The sequence below is a fragment of the Puntigrus tetrazona genome, chromosome 2, assembly GCF_018831695.1.
Source record: "Puntigrus tetrazona isolate hp1 chromosome 2, ASM1883169v1, whole genome shotgun sequence".
Taxonomy (NCBI): Eukaryota; Metazoa; Chordata; class Actinopteri; order Cypriniformes; family Cyprinidae; genus Puntigrus; species Puntigrus tetrazona.
Genome location: NC_056700.1, coordinates 16,211,302 through 16,232,627, shown reverse-complemented (window position 1 = coordinate 16,232,627; position 21,326 = coordinate 16,211,302). Strand labels below are relative to the sequence as shown.

Sequence of the window (21,326 nt, the reverse complement as noted above, 5' to 3'; positions counted from 1 at the left end):
TTTGACAGATAACCACCAGCAGAGCATTGAGGTGGTCCAGGAGAATCAGGGAGCACCATAATCAGTGATAAATGATGACTGTGTTGATTTTTTAGTTTTACGTTCCAGTTATTGTGTCATGGAGCTTCATGCACAGATGGGGAAACCTGTTTTGCTCTTCACTATCTCTGTAGTCAGTACTCCATGTTCGTCTATTAACTGGGCCGTTTGACCAAAATTGAACTCGCAAATCAAATCTGTGATCCACTGAAACATTTTTAAGAAGCATGTATAAATATATCATAATAGGTCAGGGTAGTAGCACATAATACGTCTCAAGAGTGACTTTGAAACTATTTGCGCCCGCAGGAATTCAAATCTGGATGAACCCAGTTCAAAGGGTCAAGAAATGCAGTCGTTCGGTTTTCTATTTTTATTTTGTGTATATGCTTCACACATTCCCAAGTTTACATTTACATCAGTAATGAGGCATTTTGTTGTCAGGGATTTCCGACACCATCGGCTCTCATATGGAGACATCTTTAACATCTCTCGTGGCCAAGAGAAACATTTAGCGCGATGGTTGATGGACTGCGTGCCACATCTTCCCACAGCATGCTGACAGATTGATTCTCACCGGTTCTCCTTTTATCGCAAAAATAAAACCGAATGAAAATATCATTGCCACTGTAAAATGTGGTATATACATGATCATAAAACATATTATTCCGGTTTCTGTCCCTCTAGAGTCCTTCCCGCAATTCACAGAATCCTGTTTCAATTCACCCCGAGCACTAACTCATCAGACTTTGTCGACAATTGTAGTGCTGAGGTGCCAAAGCAAATGAATGATCTTATCGGTGTGTGCGCAGGTCAGTCAGACAGAGGGAATTTAAAGGATGTTATGTAACTGATGGATGCGTTAAACCAGTTGTAAAATAATCACAAATGATATGTGACGAAAGTAACATACCAGGCTTCGCTAAAAGTCAACAGAAGTAACGCGGCAGAGTCGTGTGAAGTCTGGAAACGAAAAGAGTGTTGAAATTAACAGTCGAGTGTTTTGGAAAATAATGGATGAGTGTTTATTGTAATTCTCTCTGGATATGAGCTCTGCCTGTGATGTCAAGGGATGTATCTTGAAGGCGAAAGGGTGGAGTGCTGTTTAGTACAGTGTCATTCAAATGTGCACGACTTGAATAAATAGTTCGAGCAAAATTTATATTATATACTCTAGTCTTATATGTTCTGATACATTACTATCTTTAGTAGAAAATCGTAAAAAAAAACAAAAACCTAAAATTTGTATTTAGATAAAAACAGAAAATGTATTATTTAAAAAAATCCATATAGTTTTATCATGAGTTGCTTATCCAAGTTTTTTTTCCCCTCATGGATATCCGATGTGTTCATTTTTAATCTAATTTCAGAGTGAAGCAGACAGGTTTTATGAACTATTCATTCTACTTTGGAACTCACCATTCCTTTAGAGGGATGTTTTATGATATTCAAATAGCCCTCATATCTGCCAGACCCTCTCATCTCCTCTTGCCCTCATTTGTTACCAAGCAAAACAGTTGCTTTTATATCAGAGACTCAGTATAAATTATACCACAGCACATGTTCCAGTTGCTCTGCAGCACATCCAGAAGGTCTTTCCCATTACAGGCTGATGATAAGTAAAGAGGTCAGCTCAGGTTATGCTTTAGTTTATGTCATTATTAATATTTTATTTCGAAGCAGCAAGGCCAAACATAAGTAGACTTTAAGTCTGCTTTTGCAACCCTTGGTTCTGGAGGGTTTTGTTTCCTCCAGATGAATAAGCAAGCTAATGGAAGCTTTCTTCAGGTATTACAGTTCTCAGTGTATTGGTCAGACTCTGGAAGATGTTATGATTCTCTGAGATTTGGACTACCGGGGTTGTTTGTTTTTGTTTTTCCTCTGCTACTATCAAATGCGATTTACTTGACCGCTTCGAACCAGTTTTGGAGTCTACTTTTTTCCCCTTTTGTGGGGCTCCATTTGAGCAAACCTTACAGATGATGCCACAGGTTTATTAAGAACCACTGTTCACATTCCTTGCTGCAAATATGGTTAGAAGAACGTTCATCTGATTCCTCTCAGGGCATGCACTGGGTTTCATCATCTTAACATTGTGGAAGGAGTTGACAAGACAAAAACACCAAAAAACCTGGAAACACTTCATTCGGCTTTTCGCTGTTGTGATGTGTTACCTAAAATTTGTTTTTCAGCATGTTCAGCTTTCATTTAAAGACAGAAAGGGAAAGTTTACATTAGAAATGAAATGGAGGGGAACATAATTAGTAGTCTTTTGGGAACTCTGGAGAGAGCCAATCAAGGGGCGCATACTTCAGGGAAGTGAGATGCCAGCACTAACATGGGGCCTCAAAACAATGTTGTCCGTGAAAACATGTTGTTGCCATGGAGGTTTCGTTTATTCTATCTTTCGCTTAGCATTAGATGTGGTCGGTCAGGCAACCTGCGGAGTGTGTCCTCCCTCGCGTTTAGGGATTTCATTTCTCCAGACTTCATGTACTGTATAAGGTAAAAGACACCTTCATTGTTTGCTTCATATTAGATTTCAGTTTGTTGTTCTTTGGTATCTCAGATTGCAAACGCTCGTCGCAGGAACTGTTGCTAGGGGTAAATTGTGTTTTTTAAAAATACATCTTTTTAAAGTGACTCATAGAGGGTTTCGTTTTCAATAAATTCATGTAATCTAAATCAACCTTTGGATGCTGCCCAAAAACATAGCAGGGTTGCCTACTAAAACCCCTCTTTGAGAGGAGGCCAGGAAAATGAATTTTAGGATGGATACCTCAAAGTGGACAGCCTGAACTGACACTGAGCAGCAGACAATCTGAAGAAGCACATATATTTACCACTGGATTACAGTAAGGTCTGCATCTAATTAGTGCAGTGCAGTGTAGTGTAGTGTGTGTGTGTATGTGTATATATACACATTTCACTGAAGCTGGAGAAAATCAAACAAACAAATATCAACAACAACAATAATAAAAATATAATTATTTTACTAGTTCTGTCAGTTCAGGTCGTATGGGTTTTTAATGTTCTGAATATGGAAAGATATAGTTTGTCTGTTAGTATTAATTCTGTTTAAACGGTGATTCAGTATATTTTATTGTAGAGCTTTTATGCCTACATAAAGGAAAAATAAACCAAAAAACTGAAATTAATCATTTAAATGATGGTGTCTTTGAATCAAAAGATGAAACAATCTATGAAAAAACAACTAACAAATTTAACTGTAGCTCCTTATGCTTAAAATGAATCTATTGAGCCAAAACAGATCAAATTAGCAAGTCTCTGTCAATTTAATTCAATACTTTTTTTAATTATTTGATCGCATTTAATCACATCTTAAATAAAAGATTTTGTTTACATAACATATTATATGTGAATATATAGATACACACACACACAAATATTTTCTAAATATATACTGTGCATTTGTGTCTGTGTGTGTGTTTATATATACATAATAAATATACACAGTACACATAAAATATATTCTGTAATCAAAAACTTTTATTTTGGCTGTGATTAATCACGATTAATCAATAGAAATAATTTATGATTGAACTGCGAAGAAAAGAGGTTTAAATGTTTAAATATTTTGGCAGACTGGATTGACACTATATTGTCTATTGTTTTGGTCAGATTAGGACTTTTCTCGACTATTGTTTTGTTTTGAGCAAGATATGTACGTGAGGTTCTGGTCAGATGATTTGGTGTAGCGCTTCAGATAATTAACTGCAGCGTTGTTTAACATTCACTGGCAGTTTTCCTCTGCTGGCCAGAGCAGATGCATTCCACACATCCTTCCCATTTACTGTTACACGACTCTTTAGTTTAGGCATTAGGTCATTTTTTTCTTTTTCCAGCATTTTCTAAAACATTATTAATGCACATGTTTCAGATTCAGATATTTAACTTGCAGTATGTAACACGTTAATTTAAAAACAAAGTGGTAAGACTGTTATTGCCAATAAATTCGCAATGCGCTTAAGGTGATAAAATGGATGGAGGACGAGAATAAAGAAATAAACGAAATGTACACAAGCTTGAAACTGAAGAATGAAAAATGATATTGCTCATGACTTGGAGAATGAGAGCAAGGCAGGAAAATACATTTTGGACTGGGAGTAGGTTTAGCAGGGATAAATTCTACAGAGATCTCCTCGCCAGCTGCTCTTGCACAGGGACGTGGAATCAGGTAGAAGCTGGGTTCTTTGAAAGGACTCCTCATGCTCAAGAGAGCCAAAAGTATCTTTGGCAGACCGCTCTTGTTTTCCTGTTATTGGCATCGGATCCTTTAGGTTAGGTAAAATCCTTTAGGAAGGCATTATGACACGTTTAAAGTGTTTATGCATATTAAATTTGATAATTGTATTCCACTCAAGAAGGTTGGATTTCGCTCTTCTGGGCATTGCAAAACAGGTAGCCATGCTCTCACAGGTGAAGTAATGGCATCTGAGGAAGTACGAGGAAGTTTGGTCTGGAATAACAGATGCGGCTTTTTTATTCGAAAGGAATAAATGAGAAATGCCACCTACCACAAGGTATAACAGAAATCCTTTTGGTGTAATTCATACATTTCTCATACAACTATGCATAATAAAATTAAGCAATTCAACCTTTTTTTTAGTAGTAGATTAATATATGAAATTGAATTATTATATTAGATGTAAGTTTTGATTTTAATACATATTAAAGTCGGAAATAGCATCAATAAAGAATAATAAATGCTTTAGTATTTAATTTTAGTGATTAATTGCATTAAAATTTTTATTTTAAATATATGTGTGTGTAGCTTGTATATTTATTAGATAATACACTCACATGCATGTATATATTTAAGAAAAATATGTTTAAATACATTTATAAATAATATGAATTTACATATATGCATGTATTTTTTTAAAATATATACATGCATATGTGTGTATTTATATAAACATAATAAATATACACAGTATGCACACGCATATATATAAAAAAAAAACCTATGTATTTACAAATGTATGTATTTATTTACTTGTTTTGGATATGATTAATCATGAATTATCATTTGACAGCACTAGTTATAACTACCAGTAAGAAATCAATGCAGTTAAATATTCAATATCATCCAATACTGATAATTTAAGATGATTAAATGTTCATTAATATTAAATATCCGATAACTGATATAGAACCAATAAATTGTGCATTCCTAATTTTAAATGTATAAGTATGAATACCTTTTTTAATAATACAAGCAAAATGTTTCGTTGTACTGTAAATATACATTAGAAACTCAACCCTATGTCTGATATTTTTCTGGTAAACAAGTTTCTAAAACTCTTTTATTCTGCAGCCATTCGGAGGAGATGGTTGGTGCGACACTATTAATAACCGAGCGTACTGCCAGTATGACGGGGGAGACTGCTGTCCATCCACTCTCTCTTCTAGAAAGGTAAATCTCATTCGAAAGGCTGTTCCTCTCATCCTCATTCATCCTACGCTGCTTTCTCATTCCTCTGTCACGGCGCCAAACTCTGTCTCACACGGTGCCGCCACATTGTCAACCCTTTCCATGAACGTCGCCCACATCATTAGGCGCTCAGGTGGTGCGTTCTCCCAAAGAGAGAATGAGCTCGGGTGGGGGATGTCTGTCATAAATAAATGACTGGATAGAGCTGCTTTTATTAGCAGAGGTCCAGGTGTCAGCGGTCACGGGCAACTGTAAAACAAGCAAGGTCTGAGAAAGTGAAATAAACCGTGAGGAACAGCATCCTGCCACTGTTGGTCCGGCAGAGCTGCCATGCTTCTATTTACGCAGGCCATGGAAAAGTCCGAGTACGTTGGTGGGGCAGTCTGGTTTAAGAGCGTCTAGGACGCGAGCCAGAAAGAAGTTTGGACAATAAAGCACAAATTCCTCTCATCTCTCCTTCTGTGGCTCCTGTTCTAGCATCCAAATACCTGCCACATGCACAGGAAACAAAATTTTATGCACAGATAATATTGCAGGTGATTTGAAAGCAAACATTTGGATTGAAAAAAAAAAACATCCTTCGTGATTATTTAACATAAAACCAAAGCTAGACTTCCGTCTTCCAAAGAATTGCAACATAAATGAGTGGAGACTCTCGAATGTCCCGCAGTTAGACAATTGCATCCTGTAAACATCAGGTGAAATCAGAGCTTACGCTGCAGCTTCGTGTTTACTTTTCCTGCAGTAGGCCGCTTAGCTGGGAATTTGGGTTTATTTTGCAACCTGTGGTGATGGCACGAATCCTGGATGAGAACCTCCTCCTGTTGATTCTTAACATGTGTTCACCTCCTTTACTCATCTGCTCACAGTCAGGCTTTCTCTCGCTTTCTCTCTGTTCCCTTTAGGACTGGATGCGACCGTCCTGTCCTAATCGATCCTACACTCTTAAAAATAAAGGTGCTTCAAAAGCTTCTTTACAGCGAATCCACATAGAAGGACCATGTTTAGTATCACGAATAGCCATCCAGTCGAAGGTTCTTTAAAGTACCATCTCTTTCTTACTTTTTTTTTTTATAATCTGAAGGACCTTCTTTGGCAACAAAAATGCTAAGAGTTCTTTATGAAACCATGCATCATGAAGCACCTTTATTATTAAAGGGGTCATATGATGTTGCTAAAAGAACAGAATTTTGTGTATTTGGTGTAATGCAATGCGTTTATGTTAAGCTTCAAAAAACACATTTTCCACATACTGTGCATTATTGTTTCTCCTCTATGCAGCTTGTAACACTCCAAAGAGAAAGTACAATCGCATCATATGGCCCCTTAAAAGTGTAGTATTCCTTCTAAAAGAAATATAAATAAAATAACAATCCTTATGACTTTTGCAGTTAGGAAAACAAACACCCCAACAGGCCAGTTTTAAAGGTTTGACGTATTTTGTCATTATATGCAAGTAATTTGGTCAACAGTTGATATCGATCATACATCTGGAAAAAGGCAATGCTCGTTGTTTTGATCTACTGCAATGTCTTCAAGTATTTTGAGCCGAATTATCCAAAGTGCACTTTGATCTCTCGTTCAAAGACTGCGTGTGGCTCCCAAATACCGTATCAGATTTTTGTGGCCCGATGTTTTTTTGGACGTTGTTTGTAAAAGCGTGTCCGATTGATTGACAGGTCATTCAGTTCGGGGTGGACTGCGATCACGATGAGTGCACCTGCCGTGACCCCGAAGCCGAGGAGAACAAGGGCACAGCCAAGCGAAAGGAGCCAGGAGCGCTGTGAATGATAGCGAGGCGGAGAGCTCGCGGACAGCTCTCAGATTGGCTCGAAAAGAAAATGTCAAACAATAACCTGAATGTTTCTCACTCCACATGAGAGCGAAGCTGATCAAAGGCAGTAATTCAAACCATAGAAGTGCATAAAAACAATCCTCTTCAACACTAATCTATGAAATAATACCTAATATATTTTCAAGATCTCTAACATAGATGTAGATGTAGATATGACCCATATTTTAGCCCACAAGCATTTACGTACACCAAACACACATACACACGCACATGTTTCAAGTGTAGCTGATTTTTATGAATATTTTATACAAATAGCTCTTGCTTGTTGTGAGCCACATTCTCAATATTATTTCCACCTATATGTCATTAATACTGGTATATAAACAAGTGCTTATCTCAGACGGTCAGTTCAAGATATCATTATTTTATACCCTCTACATGTACATGCAAAATCTGTGAAATGCATGTGTGCTTTGGGAAAAGAGTTCATTTATAGCGATTGTAATGGAAATATATGATACTATTTTTGTATGCTCTTCTGTCTGTTAACGTGTAGGTTCACTGTCATATCAATAAAGTATAATAAATACACAAGTTTGGTCGGTTCAAAATAGATTATGTCTATAATTGTGCTTTTTATAATTAAAACAAACCAAAAAAATGTCTTTCAGTATATCTTTTTAAAACACCAAATGATGGCAAGTAAAATTACAATACATAATCCTATAAATATTAAGTGAAATATTAATTGTTAATACATTATTTAAATAGGCACACATTTGTTATCGTACTTGTTTCATTGCGACTGTAAAAACAGCCCTCGTTACTTTTAACTTTCAGTTGCACGATGAAATAATCATTGAATTAATTTGGTCGATTTTATTTGGAATAGGAAATAAAACATAAACAAGACATGTTACTGTACACAACTTTAAAATGGTTATTTTTCGTAATACTGCTTATACAGTACTTTAAAAAAACTCCTGTACAGTTTCTTGACCTCTCATACCTTAGTTTTAATACTACATTCAGCACATTAGTAATGTGTTTAATAGTTAATTAACATTTACATTTGTTATAGCTCTTTCCATACAGTATCTATATGCACTACAGAGACAGACATTTTCAGCACATTAAGAAGATATAGTTTTAGTTCTTGTGAAAAAGTCCTACCTATACAAGCTGGTGTATGCACTATTTGACAAAATACACCACTAGGTCTAAATGACACTTTAATGCGACTTTCCTTTGACTGTACACTGTACATTTTTATTTTGCAAGCCCAGAGACACACCATTTGAATGCTTCTTGAAAAATCAGGATGGGCCCATATTTTCAGAAAATATTTTCCTCTTCATCATTAAACGACCAATTAATGTTAAAACTGATAGAGCAGATTCTCTAAAGAGAAGCCCTAAAAGAGAGGCCGAGTTGCGGTATGGCCCCTGACTGGTCCTCTTGTTGTCCAAATCGGTTTAAAGTTCCTTGGGTTCTCCATAATCATTGTACATAACGGAGAGCATCTGATCTTCACAGGCCTTACGTAAGTCTTGGCCGAGATTCACCCAGCTGAGCCCGAATGCTTTGGTATCTGTATAACGACAAGACAGATACTTGAGGGATGCTCTGCGCAAGCCAATTTTTGGTTCCTGGAGGAGACCCCGGCACCAACCGCTGAGTTCATCCAGCTGAGACAGGATCAATCCTGCTTTCCTGCAGTAGCAGACACAAAGATCATACTTAGTGATGTGTGTTAATGATTATACATCACAGATTGACTTTAATGCATATGTAATGCATTTCAAGCAACTATGCAACATTCTTTTGAAGAAGGAAAGAAAGAGAAACATAAAGAAATAAAATAAAATTCAGCATGGATTTATTAAATTGGTCAAGAATGTTCCGAAGTATGGAAGGAATAGTATAGTTGTCATGAAATAGAAAGAACTTTATATTCATTGAAATAAATAACTGTTCTCAGCAAAAATGTTTTCAACTCATAATAGATATTATTATAAAAATTATTCAGCAATCAACAATACAGTGATTTCAGAAGTACCATGTGACACTGTGATAGCTGGAGAAAAAAAATACAGGAATAAAATGCATTTTAAAATATATTATATAAAATTTTTAATAAAATGTTACATTATTAGGATTTTTTATTACATATTACTCAAAGGATTTTTTTTTAATATACAAATGCATATGCGTGTATTTGTTCATCTTTGATAAATACACACACACAGATATAATGATATTTTTACTTTTTTGTTGTTGTTTTTCTGTACTATCAAATTAATTTATTCAACAGCACACCTTTTATCTCGCTGTGCAAGTGTTTTCTGCTAACATCCGTTGTGATATTTCTACTGCATAGTTTTTACAGCATTGCTATTATGCAATGCTCTTGACAGTGGTTTGCAATTTTTCTTCCTCTGGTGGTTTAAACATTGAGCATTCCATTCCGTTTATCCATTCTGAGAATGCCCACCTCACAAGCTGCTCCGGAGCACGAGACTGAAAGATTGATGGGAGACTCCGATATAACAAATATAAACTGCAGGCGATGGCCATATTCAGCTAAAACACAGGTCTTCTGTCTGCGCCACTTAAATGACGCTCTTCAAAATCTGGACCAAGGACTCTGACCATAAATCAAGCCTGTGGTGTTTTTATATCAAACTGTAATGGCAAAGCCTAGAAAATAGAAATTTTCCCATCAAGAAGCTTCTGAGGTAACACAGGAGCGATTAGGTGAGCGGCAGCTAAGGTTAAGTACCTGTGAATTCTATTAGCGACGGTGACTTGAGAGGGCCGTTTATTGAGTATGTGCGAATGCGATGAAGCGCCAATATCCTTCGCAAAAGACAAGAAGCTGAAATGCGATACCAAAAGTACGGAAAGTGCACCTCATTCCTAAGTCATAGCTTCACTTCAAACCCCTGCCAAACCAGAAGCTCGACACTCTACCACATAAATACCAAAAAACAAATCTGTGTGGACCAACCAGGCTTTTGGGGAAGCTAAGTGCATTTTTAAGTGTGTTTACGATTAAAATGTGGCTTAAACCGATTCAACTGAACGCACAACGTCTTGTTTGATTGCTTTTGAAATTTCTTGAGGTTTCACGCGATAAGTATAAATTCATTATTTAGTTTGGCCTCCAATTAATTCACAAGGTATATTAATGGGATTTTAACGATGTCAGAAATCACTCGCATATTAAATGAAAAAAAAAAAATATTCCCGTCTGCTGTAGAGATGTTGTCATTTATATCATTCTTTTGAGTGTATTTATGTTTTTAATATCTTGCCACATTTCAGTGGTCGTAGGAATTTGGATGTTTATTTGCTTAAAACAAAACCCTGTGGTTTGTTATCCTTTAATTTTTCAAAAAAGTCAGTTTTGGTCTCCAAATAGCAACGGTTGTCACCATAAATCCCGGCATGTATGGAAGTGGAAAATGGCCTCTTATTTCCAAGGTACGTTTTCAACCTCTTGGGCTCTGCCAGTGACTCTCTCTCGCTCTCGCTCTCGCTTGTCTGAGAGGAAACAATCAACTGCATTCCACCAGCGTTCAGAGTAACACACCTACCGCTTCCATAACATCCATTTGGAATTGTCTCATGACTCAACGCAGTTCGCTATAGTAACTCTACAGCATTAATGTCCAACGAAAACAGCGAAAGAACTTTGAACGAACAGACTGAATTCCACCAATTAAAGCGTGAGTCAGTCCAACCAATGGGCCCACCGATTAGGAATGAGTCAGAATAAATTCTGTCTTGATATCTCAACAAGAAAGAAAACGCAGGGAATAATATCTTTTGTTTAAAGGTATTTTCTTCCAAGTCCGAACCAGTTTATATACTGAGGGGGGCCAGTTTAATTACAACTATCTTGTATTATGACTAGTTCGTGGAAATCGCATTTAAATGCTGCAGATGAGGAAACCCCAGTGAACTTTTGTATTGAACAGAAACAAATCGTCTTTGTTTATATTTCCATCCTATCCTATGCTGAAAAAATGCTGTATGGACGCAATGAGATTGGAAATGACGCATTTGAGTTGTTTGGAAGACAGATGCTGGGGAGATAATGGCCCATCTCCCCAGACCTCCACTAGAACAGCTTATCTGAAGTCGAAAACTTGCGCAATATTTCATGGAACTGGGTCGATCATAGGGGCATGATCACACGCACCCTTCATTGTGCAAATATCAGGGTGAATTAATTACGAATTGATGTTGTTTTTGGATTATGTCGATGCATTTGTCGGAGGAGACAGCTTTAGGGGGTCAATTAATAGTAATTAACCTGCAATCATTTTGACCCAGTTATCTCAAATATAGGTGATGGGCAGTGATATAATTTCTGAAATCATTTGACTAAGCATGGGATCCACAAACCTTTTAACCTTTAGTAAGCATAGGGTCTTCCTAAGGAAAGGCTAAAAAAAGTAATATTAACAAAAAAAGTATTAATAAATAATAATAATAATTATAATAATAATAAAAAAACTTAACTAAACAACTACAAAGAAAGACATATTTGACAAGATTAAATGAAACAATGTTAATGAAAATATTAAAAGCAATATTTTTTAGTTTTAATAGTTTAATAATTTCTTCAGGATATAAAGCATAGGGATTTTTTACTGCCTTAATGCTACAGTTAAGACACATTTTCAGACAGAAAAATAAAAACAATAAATAAATTAAATGTTAAACAAACAAACCGACAAATAAATAAATAATATACATTATTTTTATACCAAAGTAAGTGTAATTTTAAACGAATACCACCCGAGTGACTTTTTTTGTACAGAAGCTAACTAAAGTGCTAACCAGCCAAACGTTGACTGCTCTAAGAAAACACAGGCCTGAATCTAATTAAACTAGCATGAATCCATGGTCTTGGTCTGAAAGCACCTTCTGTTAAAGTTCTCACAGCGGTTCCCTCTCATCAGTCACGCTGGGTGGGATAGTATTTGATACAAGTGTGCTTTAATGCGGCCACTCAGAAGCAAGAAAGGAAAACCTTGCAACATGGAGACAATTAAATACAACCTTTCAATTTGAACCGAGACCTCAGGTAGGGTTGTCCAAACGGCCATAATTAAATTCACCTGCCTCTACTGTGCATCAGCGAGGAAGCGTTCGAGTTTTATATCCAACACATGGCTGTGTTTAGAAAGCGTTTCGGTGCAATTCGAAAATCCAGACCTTATTTGTCTTTGGTTTGTTTTGGAGGGTGTATAAAGATTACCACCCTGTTTTGTGGTCAGCGTGATGCTTTAGCGATCCCTTTAAATGTACTGTAATCAGTTTGATTGCATTCAATTTAAACTTAATTAGCACAAATGCTCTAATCACATGTCTGACGTTAAGATACGTAATAGAATAATCTGTGTTTACTATGTAATTTAGGGAGCAATGAAAAACATAAAAAAACATACAAAAGCTTGTAAAACAAGATATCGGGTTTAACTGCGATCAATAAAAAATTAATGTGTCCCCCTAACATTCCCACATGCATTCCTCGGCAGCATCCCATGATGTATTCTGACAAAATTGTGTGTCCAAAAATGGTGGAATTGTGCTTAATTTACTTAGTTCTAAATTATGTAGTTTATAAAAAAAACCCCACTTAATATAATTAATCAATAATAAAAAAAAAAAGTAAGCATTCATGCAACTTAATTTAAAAATAATATTGAAATAAATGCTCGATCATTATACTTAATATACATGCTTCATTACTGTACAAACCTGGGTCCCAGTTCATCTTCACAGCGCCACGTAAACTCCCCGAAGCTCTCGTAGCGCTGGTTGTAGTGGTAGAGGACCCGGTGGAGGGTTGGTGAACCGAGGTCCATGAGAGTGTTGTAGGCCGTCTGCTGTTCCTTCCCGCTGGTGTAGCCGTTGAATAGATTGTAAATCTTGTCTGCTATTTCTGAGGGACATTCAACCAATTCAGATGACTTAAAATCCTATGCATGCTTTCCGAACCTAAGACACTTGCGTAAGCAGTCCTCTACCTTGAGCCTTGACATCGTCCACAGCGGGACAGGGGGTTTTGATCGTCACCTCACTCGGACTGGAACGACGACCCGTGTTGTCCACCGCCCACAGCCGAAACCTGCCAAGGCACATTTAGACAGTTATCACTTACTCAATCCTTGAGTACTAAATACAGTCATCTTTACGGTAATATGATTACGAGTCAAATTTAATCCACATCTCCAACATAAGCACCACAGCTTTTATTCTTTTTTTTGCCTTGTAAAGGCAAAGCACACTATTACTATTCCTAATACTTATTCTTATTCTTATTATAGATTCCGTACAAATTTCGGCACGTAACTCGTCCCGCAGTTATCGCCAAATGTCATAGAGACATGGGGGTGGGCTCTTTTACTCAGCTAACCAATCAAAGTCTCGTTCTTCTGACTTTTCTGACCGGACCTCAAACATATTAGTAATTTTAGCACTGAATAGCTACATGCTAATAATGACTAGCTAAGTGTTAATTCAAACTGAGAACCCTATGAAGCACAATAGTAAATAGCAACATGTGTTATGTTAGCATGCTAGTCACTTGCTAACCATGCTAGCAACATGCTAGTCACTTTGCTAATCATGCTGGAAACATGTTAAACACATGCTAGTGACATGCTAGTCACTTTGCTAATCATGTTAGAAACATGTTAGCGACATGCTAGTCATGCCAGAAACATGCTAAACACATGCTAGTGACATACTAGTCATGCTAGTCCCATGCTAGTCACTTGTTAATCATGCTGGAAACATGCTAGTGACATGCTTGTTATGCTAGAAACATGCTAATCACTTGCTACAACATGTAGTAACATGCTAATCATGCTAGCGACATGCTAGCAATATACTAGTCACTTGCTAAGCATGATAGAGACATGCTAGCCATGCTAACAACATGCTAGTCACATGGTAATAATGCTAGAGATATGCTAGTGTTAAACAGGCATATCTTTAAATCAGAACGTCGTAAAGACTTTGTGCGGAAACAACCCATCATCAATCACCATTGACGCTTCCTAGCCATGCCCAAACAACCTAGCAACCAAACCCTAAACGGTCATATCTTCAAAACCGAACATCACAGTGACATGGGGGTGGGCTCGTTTGACTCAGGGCAGCAGACAGCTAATCATGAATTACTTAACTTTTTTCTACTATCACTATCAATGACCTTAGCAACCCAAGCCCACACAGGCATACTTCAAATATGAATGTCTTAGAGACACGGGGGTTGGTTTACATCATTCATAATGACAAGCAGTCTTCAATGCATCATGATGGTCAGCTGCCAATCCACTTGCTAGCAAGCAAACAATGTACCCTAGCAACCGATTAGCAAGACCTATATCTCTGCATCACAATATCGCATAGACATGGGAATTGTTTCTTCTGACTTGTGTTAGCAAACCGGACTTCAGACATGTTAGTCATGCTAGCAGCACTACATGCTAACAGTAACTAGTTACATGCTCATTCATGATGAGAACTCTATAAAACTCAATAGTTAGTGGCAACCGTGTGCAAGTTTTGCCACGGCAAGCACCACTCACATTTTCTTCAGGAAATGTACTTTCTAGTTATTATTATTATTATTATTATTATTATTATTATTATTAATAAAGATGTGTATTTTGGTTTATTTGTATTTAAGTATGTATGTATTTACTACTACTACTACTACTACTACTACTACTACTACTACTACTACTACTACTACATCATCATCATTATATTATCATCATTATTATTATTATTATTATTATTATTATTATTGTCATTTTACAAATTACATATATTTTTATAATAATATACAAATACAATATAACGCATGTCTTAAACAATAACATGAACAAAGGTCAGGGTTAAGGTTAAATGAATAAAGAAGTGTATTTGGATTTATTCCTGGATTCGGTTGGAAATAACACTTTCAAATAGATCTCGGAAATTATGAACCATTACCTTTTTAGGAGGCCTTTGAAGTTCAGAGTGAACAAATTGTTTCAGTCTGCGAATTATGTAATCATATAACAGCATATACCTCCATTAAAATCAAAATGCATGACTGCACCACTCCCATTACATAAGCATGAGTTTACCTTCGGCTCATGGCTTTGATTTGAAGAGACCTTAAGTGCAGACAACTGAACTGAACAATAGCAAGCAGCTGTGGCGGTGTACCCACTCACTCCCAAAACATTGCTGCAATTACTCTATCACTGATGATATATGCCGCGGGCTATGAGGTGCAGGTTGTAAACATTAAGTTGAGTGATATCTCCATCTAGTGGAAGATATTACAAACAGCTACCACCTGCAGTACGGCAGAAGTGAGATCCTTTAAAGTGCCAAGGGGAGAGTGCATGTGAGGTAGAGAAAGGTGAGCCGCTCATGTGTGATTTATGGATGAAGAGGGATTCATGCAGTCTAAACTGCTCTTTAAGAGTTGTTTATAGTCTTTGCCTTTAAATGATAGTATTATTATTATTATTATTAACAACAACATCAATAATAAACCTTAATTAGTAATATCAACTGTGCTTATATTCCATAGACTTGTTTGGTGACAGATTTCTTTAGAATAAATAATTAAATAAATGCATAAATAATTAAAATCAACAATCATTCATTTATTATTATTATTATTATTATTATTATTATTATTATTATTATTATTATTCTAAAACTAAAGCGATGCTAAACAGAAGAATTTTCACTAGCTGACTTTTGGACCCCACTGTATTTTTCTTGAAACCTAAAACTCTGAAATGAAGCTGACAATAACACTGAACAGGTCCATAAATAATATAAAGACAATCTGTGCTTCTTTGAACAACGGTCAAATATCAAAAACATTTGGAAAGAGGTATAGTAAGGAGTACCCAATCCTCCCCATGGGCTGGTTTAATGTCTTCAGCGTGCCCTGCGTGTTCACAACGCATGTGTGTGCTAACTGGCTGCATATGTGCAGGACATGTAGCACAGGAAATCAGGAGGAAAGGTAGCCGGGTGTTTAAATTCAAGCACCTACATGATCGAATACCCACATGAAAGCTGCACGAACACAGACCAATGTTAGAAATGCTGCAATGCGTTTAACAGAGACAACAGAGCCAGATGTTTGCAGACTTCAGGGATTAGAGTAAGAACACACACCTATATAAAAATGTAAAACTTTTTATATATGCAATAACAAATGCTTTTATGGTGTTTAAATATTATTAACATATGTATTCATGATGCGGATGATGTGGATATTAATTATTATTAGTAGTAATAGTAGTAGTGGTATAGTAGTACAACTATTGGCAATTTGACATAATACAATATAATGTATAGTTCAGAGAATTGAATATTAATTTACAATAGGGTTCACTATTTTTTATCATTTATAATATTTATTATAAACATATTACCCATTTTAAGTCACAACCCTACAGTGAAAGCGCTGTTATTATTTATTATTTAATAATAATAATAATAATAATAATAATAATAATATTATTTATTACCAATAACCATGTGAGACATTTTGGAGGCCACAACCCTACAGTGAGTAACACTAATTTATATAATGATCCTTTCAGCATCATTATTCATTGTATATTGTGATTCCTGTTTTTCATCTACTCTCACAATATACTACTAATGTCAAATGTTTACTTCAACCTTTCCTAGCTGAATGCAGCTCAGTTGAAGCCATCAATCTTTCTATTGCTGGTTCTGCCATTACCACGAAGTGCACCCTTTGACGCACTTTCAAATCATTCCAGAGTATGAAATGTTTCCCCAGCTGTATCTCAAGCATGTAAAACTAGCCCAATTTGAATCGGTCTTACTGGGCGCGCAGACCATGTTCTTCCCTGTGGCATAAAAATGAACGTTCCTGAGAAAAGGATGTAGTACGTCACGACACAACTATCCAAGAGAGTCAAAACAGACAGAGGCCCCCAATGCAATTACCACATTCAATAGAAGAAGTTGGGCTGATGTCATCAGCTTTTATACAAAAGTGATGATTGGACCAATTATACTTTCCAAGAAGGTTCCTTACCTGCTACATACGCACTGCCAAGCCATTTAGTGAAAAGCACATTCTAAATCAACTACTGATATTGGAATATTGACATAGGTAGGGAGTGCTCCAGACTTATTTTACACGAATTGTTATCAGATTTTCACAGCCTTGGTTGGATGTAATTGCTTAGACTCACGCAGATATTAAAATCCCTCATCTGACTGAAGACATGCAACTCAACGTCAGTTCAAAGTCCAAGTGAATCATCCAGCCAAGAGTGGGGCCTTTATGTTTTGCTTCTTACTGAACTCACAGTCAATGTTTCTCTGCCATGGTGAGGAAAAGTCAAAGGAAACAGGTGTTCCACGCTGAAACAGCCTGGCATAATATTTACAAAGAAATGCTGTGAACATGAGGCCTGAGTGACTAACTAGATTACAAAAAATATTATACTACTACTATTATTGCTGCTGCTGCTACTGACAGTGCTGTTGATTAATCGGTATAAAATAATTAATTCTGATTTATCACATCTGTTTTTATATAATAATAAATGTGTGTGTGTGCTTTGTTTATTTCTATTTATATGTAAATATGCACACAAAAATCATGTATATATTTAAGAAAATAATAATAATAATGATAATAATAATAAGTAATATGTACATATAATGCACATGTAAATATATTCATAAAGACACACGTGAATATTTGTATATGATTTATCTACACAATGTACACAGCACACACATAAATTATTAAAAAAATATTTAATATATTTTTATTTAATATATGCATGTATAATTTTATTTATCTATATCTATATCTATATATATATATATATATATATATATATATATATATATATATATATATATATATATATATATATATATATATATATATATATATATATATATATATATATATATATATATGGATGAATTCATGATACATTCTCTATGATTAATTGCTATTTTGAGATTATATAGCAACGGGAACTCACATATATGTAGTGTCTGGCTCCAGACAGCGTATGATCAAGGAGATAGATGAGAGGGGATCAGGGATGTCCCCAAGCATCACACAGGGTGATTTGGCCCCTGACATGATGTCATCCACAAAACTCAACATGGTCTCTGTGAAAAGGAGAAGACTTTGTTTAGCACACACACACACACACACACACATATATATATATAAAACATGCTTTTAGTCCACCAAACCATTTAAAACAAACTGTTTGTTTGTTTAGTTTCAAGTGTCTTTAATCAAGCATGATTAATGATATGTCATTAGGAGACAACCATGCATGCGCAAGAAAAACAAACATCAGCAAAACAGACCCATCTTCTCAGGAAAGCCTCCGCGATGGAAACACAGGGCCCTGTTTTGCATGAGGACTTCCCTAGCCCTGAAAACCCCTGCCTGATTCTGACCCAACACTATGAAAACAAGTGTTTCCCTACTTCCCCTGGTCAGTGGAACACGCTTGAACCGTCCAGAGATGGAGACCCTGCGGTTTGGACATTTCGACCGGAGAAGATGTCAGTGGTTTGATTTCACACAAGACGCGTGACCCAGATCGAGCTATGAGTGTCTGCCATCTAAAACCAAATAAAGAGCCCATACACAAGTCACCTGTGGAGCTGATGTGCTTTACCTTTCTTATTAAGAAGCGGACGGGAGGACTGTTTGCCCAGGTGGCCTGCATGCGTCACAGGACTTGAGCACAGGGGCCTCGTGTGCCTTTCATAGCAAAGAGAAACCTCCCGTCTGTGGACGGTGAACCTTTTAAAAGTGGTGGTCACCCTGCTTGTCTTCCTGGAGGCCTCCTCTTCGAAAAATACCAGGTTTCTGAGAACACGATGCCAGGAAAAACGTGGAGGGGATAAGAGTTTGTGTGTGATTATGTGCTTGCTGTCACCAGGAAGTGTTTACAGTGCTTGTGGAGTAGAGAGTCGAGGTACACGTGCGCTGACATTAATAAAATGTGACATTGTAAGGGACCGCAGCAGGTCAGGTCATATTTATCCAGTCAAACACAGTTCCACTGACAACAAGCTCTAACATCTATGTTTTATGTCAAAAAAGGTGAAATGTTGTAAAAAGGCAATAAAACTTTGATGTGTGTGGAAAATTTCGCAAGTGTGGTTTTATGAGATATAGCTTGTGTACCATTTATGAACTGAGGAACACATGATGTTTTAATATTTTTTTGTTGGAATACTGAATGGGAGCAGTAGAGTAGGAAGTGCCTTGGCTATTTCTTTTACCATGTTAAAATAATTAGATTAATAAAGAAGCCCATTTCTGCCACAGGAGAAAAATTATTAAAAAGTTAACTTTTTATTTCACAATTTTGAATTAAAGTCTCGAAAAATTCTACTTTGTTATTCTATTTTTATTTTCCGACATCAAATAAACAATAAAAATATGTAATTGTAATTGTGACTTAATTGTGAGTTAATATTTAGCAATTCTGAATTTGTATCACCCAAGTTTATTTCTGACTGTTTTCTAGAATTGTGAGCAAAAATCTAAACTATGAGACAAAAGGACACAATTAAAAATGTTATTAAATTACTAAATTCAAAATATTTCATCTGGCGCACACACCTCGCCCTAAGTTAACTTCCAGTCAGTTTATTTAACCGGTCTGGCAGCTAATGATGAGTAATGAAGTTGGTCCCAGATTATTGTGCTGTTGGATGTGTTTTCCTACACATTTATTTATCTGTGGTGACTTGCCACGATATCAAAACTGACTGATTTTCCAAAAGGCTTTGTTGAATAAACATGAGCACGTAATACACGTTTAAAAATGTAAGCTTTATTTTTATGTTTTTTATTAATGCTGCTGTCATTAAAACTCTCTCAATATGTATTAAAATATTGTAAATATATTTTTTTTATCTCAGAAACTCACTGTAACCTTGGCAAAGACTGACAAACCCCCTGGCAAACCTGTTGGTGTAGTTCTCAGAAAACAACACAGAAGGGAGAAATTTAGGACTTGAAATTTATGATTTTTCTTCGGAAGATGGTAAAGACGATTTCTTTAGAACGGAAGGTAAATCAGGCAATAAAAGAATAACACAGTGGTGACCAAACTAATAATGCCAGTATTAAAGTTCCATATACATATATGTTTTTAGGCTTAACACATTAACCTTCTTTTTTATTTATTTTTATTTTTTTTGGCTCATGCTCAATCTCTACATTTTTAAGTGTCGTCATGCACTGCCATGGAAACGTCCAGTCGATTTCCTTACAGCGATAGGTCTGCAGGAAAAAGGTTTCCAATAAAACGTCCACATAACTAAAGCCATCAGTATCAACTGTGTGCAGTGTTTCCATAAGGCACTGCAACAAATGTGCTCCTTGACACTTTAACTCTCTTTGACAAATGGTGATATGAAAATAATAATAAGCTAAATAAAAAAAAAACTATCAAGATATCCCCACTTCTTTATCAATCTAAACCTTTGTCTGACAATTGTTACAAGTACATGTGTCTGGCAAATACAGCTGGATTTATACTCTTTCATCATGTTCCATTCTCATGCCTCAGTCCCATTTTTTAACGGGAAAGACCTGGGTTGACATGACCACACTACGATGCCTGGCTGCCCTCTGTTAAACTTTCATGGGCTTTGACCAAAAACCATCTCTGATTCTCATTACCTTGTTAAAACATCAAGGCCCAGCCAGGTAAAGGATCCCAACCTATCCAAGAGAATTTGCAAGACATTTTGGAGAAGAATCACCCACAAGGTTGAAGAGATGATACACGTAAGTCCAAAGCAAATCAAAAAGTACTATATGCAACATCACTAAAAAAAGACAACACAAACAAAAACATCTATTTGCTGAAGGGAACAGGTCTTCAAGTGAATCAAAACATGAAAATGTCAGAACATGACTTTATGCAGCACATTGGAAAGCACTGGAGA

At 36.2% G+C, this 21,326-nt stretch overlaps 2 protein-coding genes across 5 annotated transcripts in view; one reads left to right on the top strand and one right to left on the bottom strand.

The window, feature by feature from the left end:
* pappa2 (pappalysin 2) overlaps positions 1-7,905 on the top strand; it is a 44,113-nt gene extending 36,208 nt beyond the window's left edge. Inside the window, exons 22-23 of the mRNA XM_043260136.1 lie at positions 5,381-5,479; positions 7,177-7,905. Coding sequence (XP_043116071.1) covers positions 5,381-5,479; positions 7,177-7,284 — 207 coding nt within the window. The 3' untranslated portion in view covers positions 7,285-7,905. The remainder of the gene's footprint in view (positions 1-5,380; positions 5,480-7,176) is intronic.
* Positions 7,906-8,156: 251 nt separating this feature from the next.
* astn1 (astrotactin 1) overlaps positions 8,157-21,326 on the bottom strand; it is a 192,489-nt gene continuing 179,319 nt past the window's right edge. For all 4 annotated transcript variants that reach the window (XM_043260157.1, XM_043260150.1, XM_043260163.1 and 1 more), the window contains 4 exons: positions 18,377-18,509; positions 13,337-13,437; positions 13,068-13,251; positions 8,157-9,005 (listed from right to left, as the gene is read on the bottom strand). In XM_043260157.1, the coding sequence (XP_043116092.1) occupies positions 8,768-9,005; positions 13,068-13,251; positions 13,337-13,437; positions 18,377-18,509 (656 nt within the window). In that variant the 3' untranslated portion in view covers positions 8,157-8,767. The remainder of the gene's footprint in view (positions 9,006-13,067; positions 13,252-13,336; positions 13,438-18,376; positions 18,510-21,326) is intronic.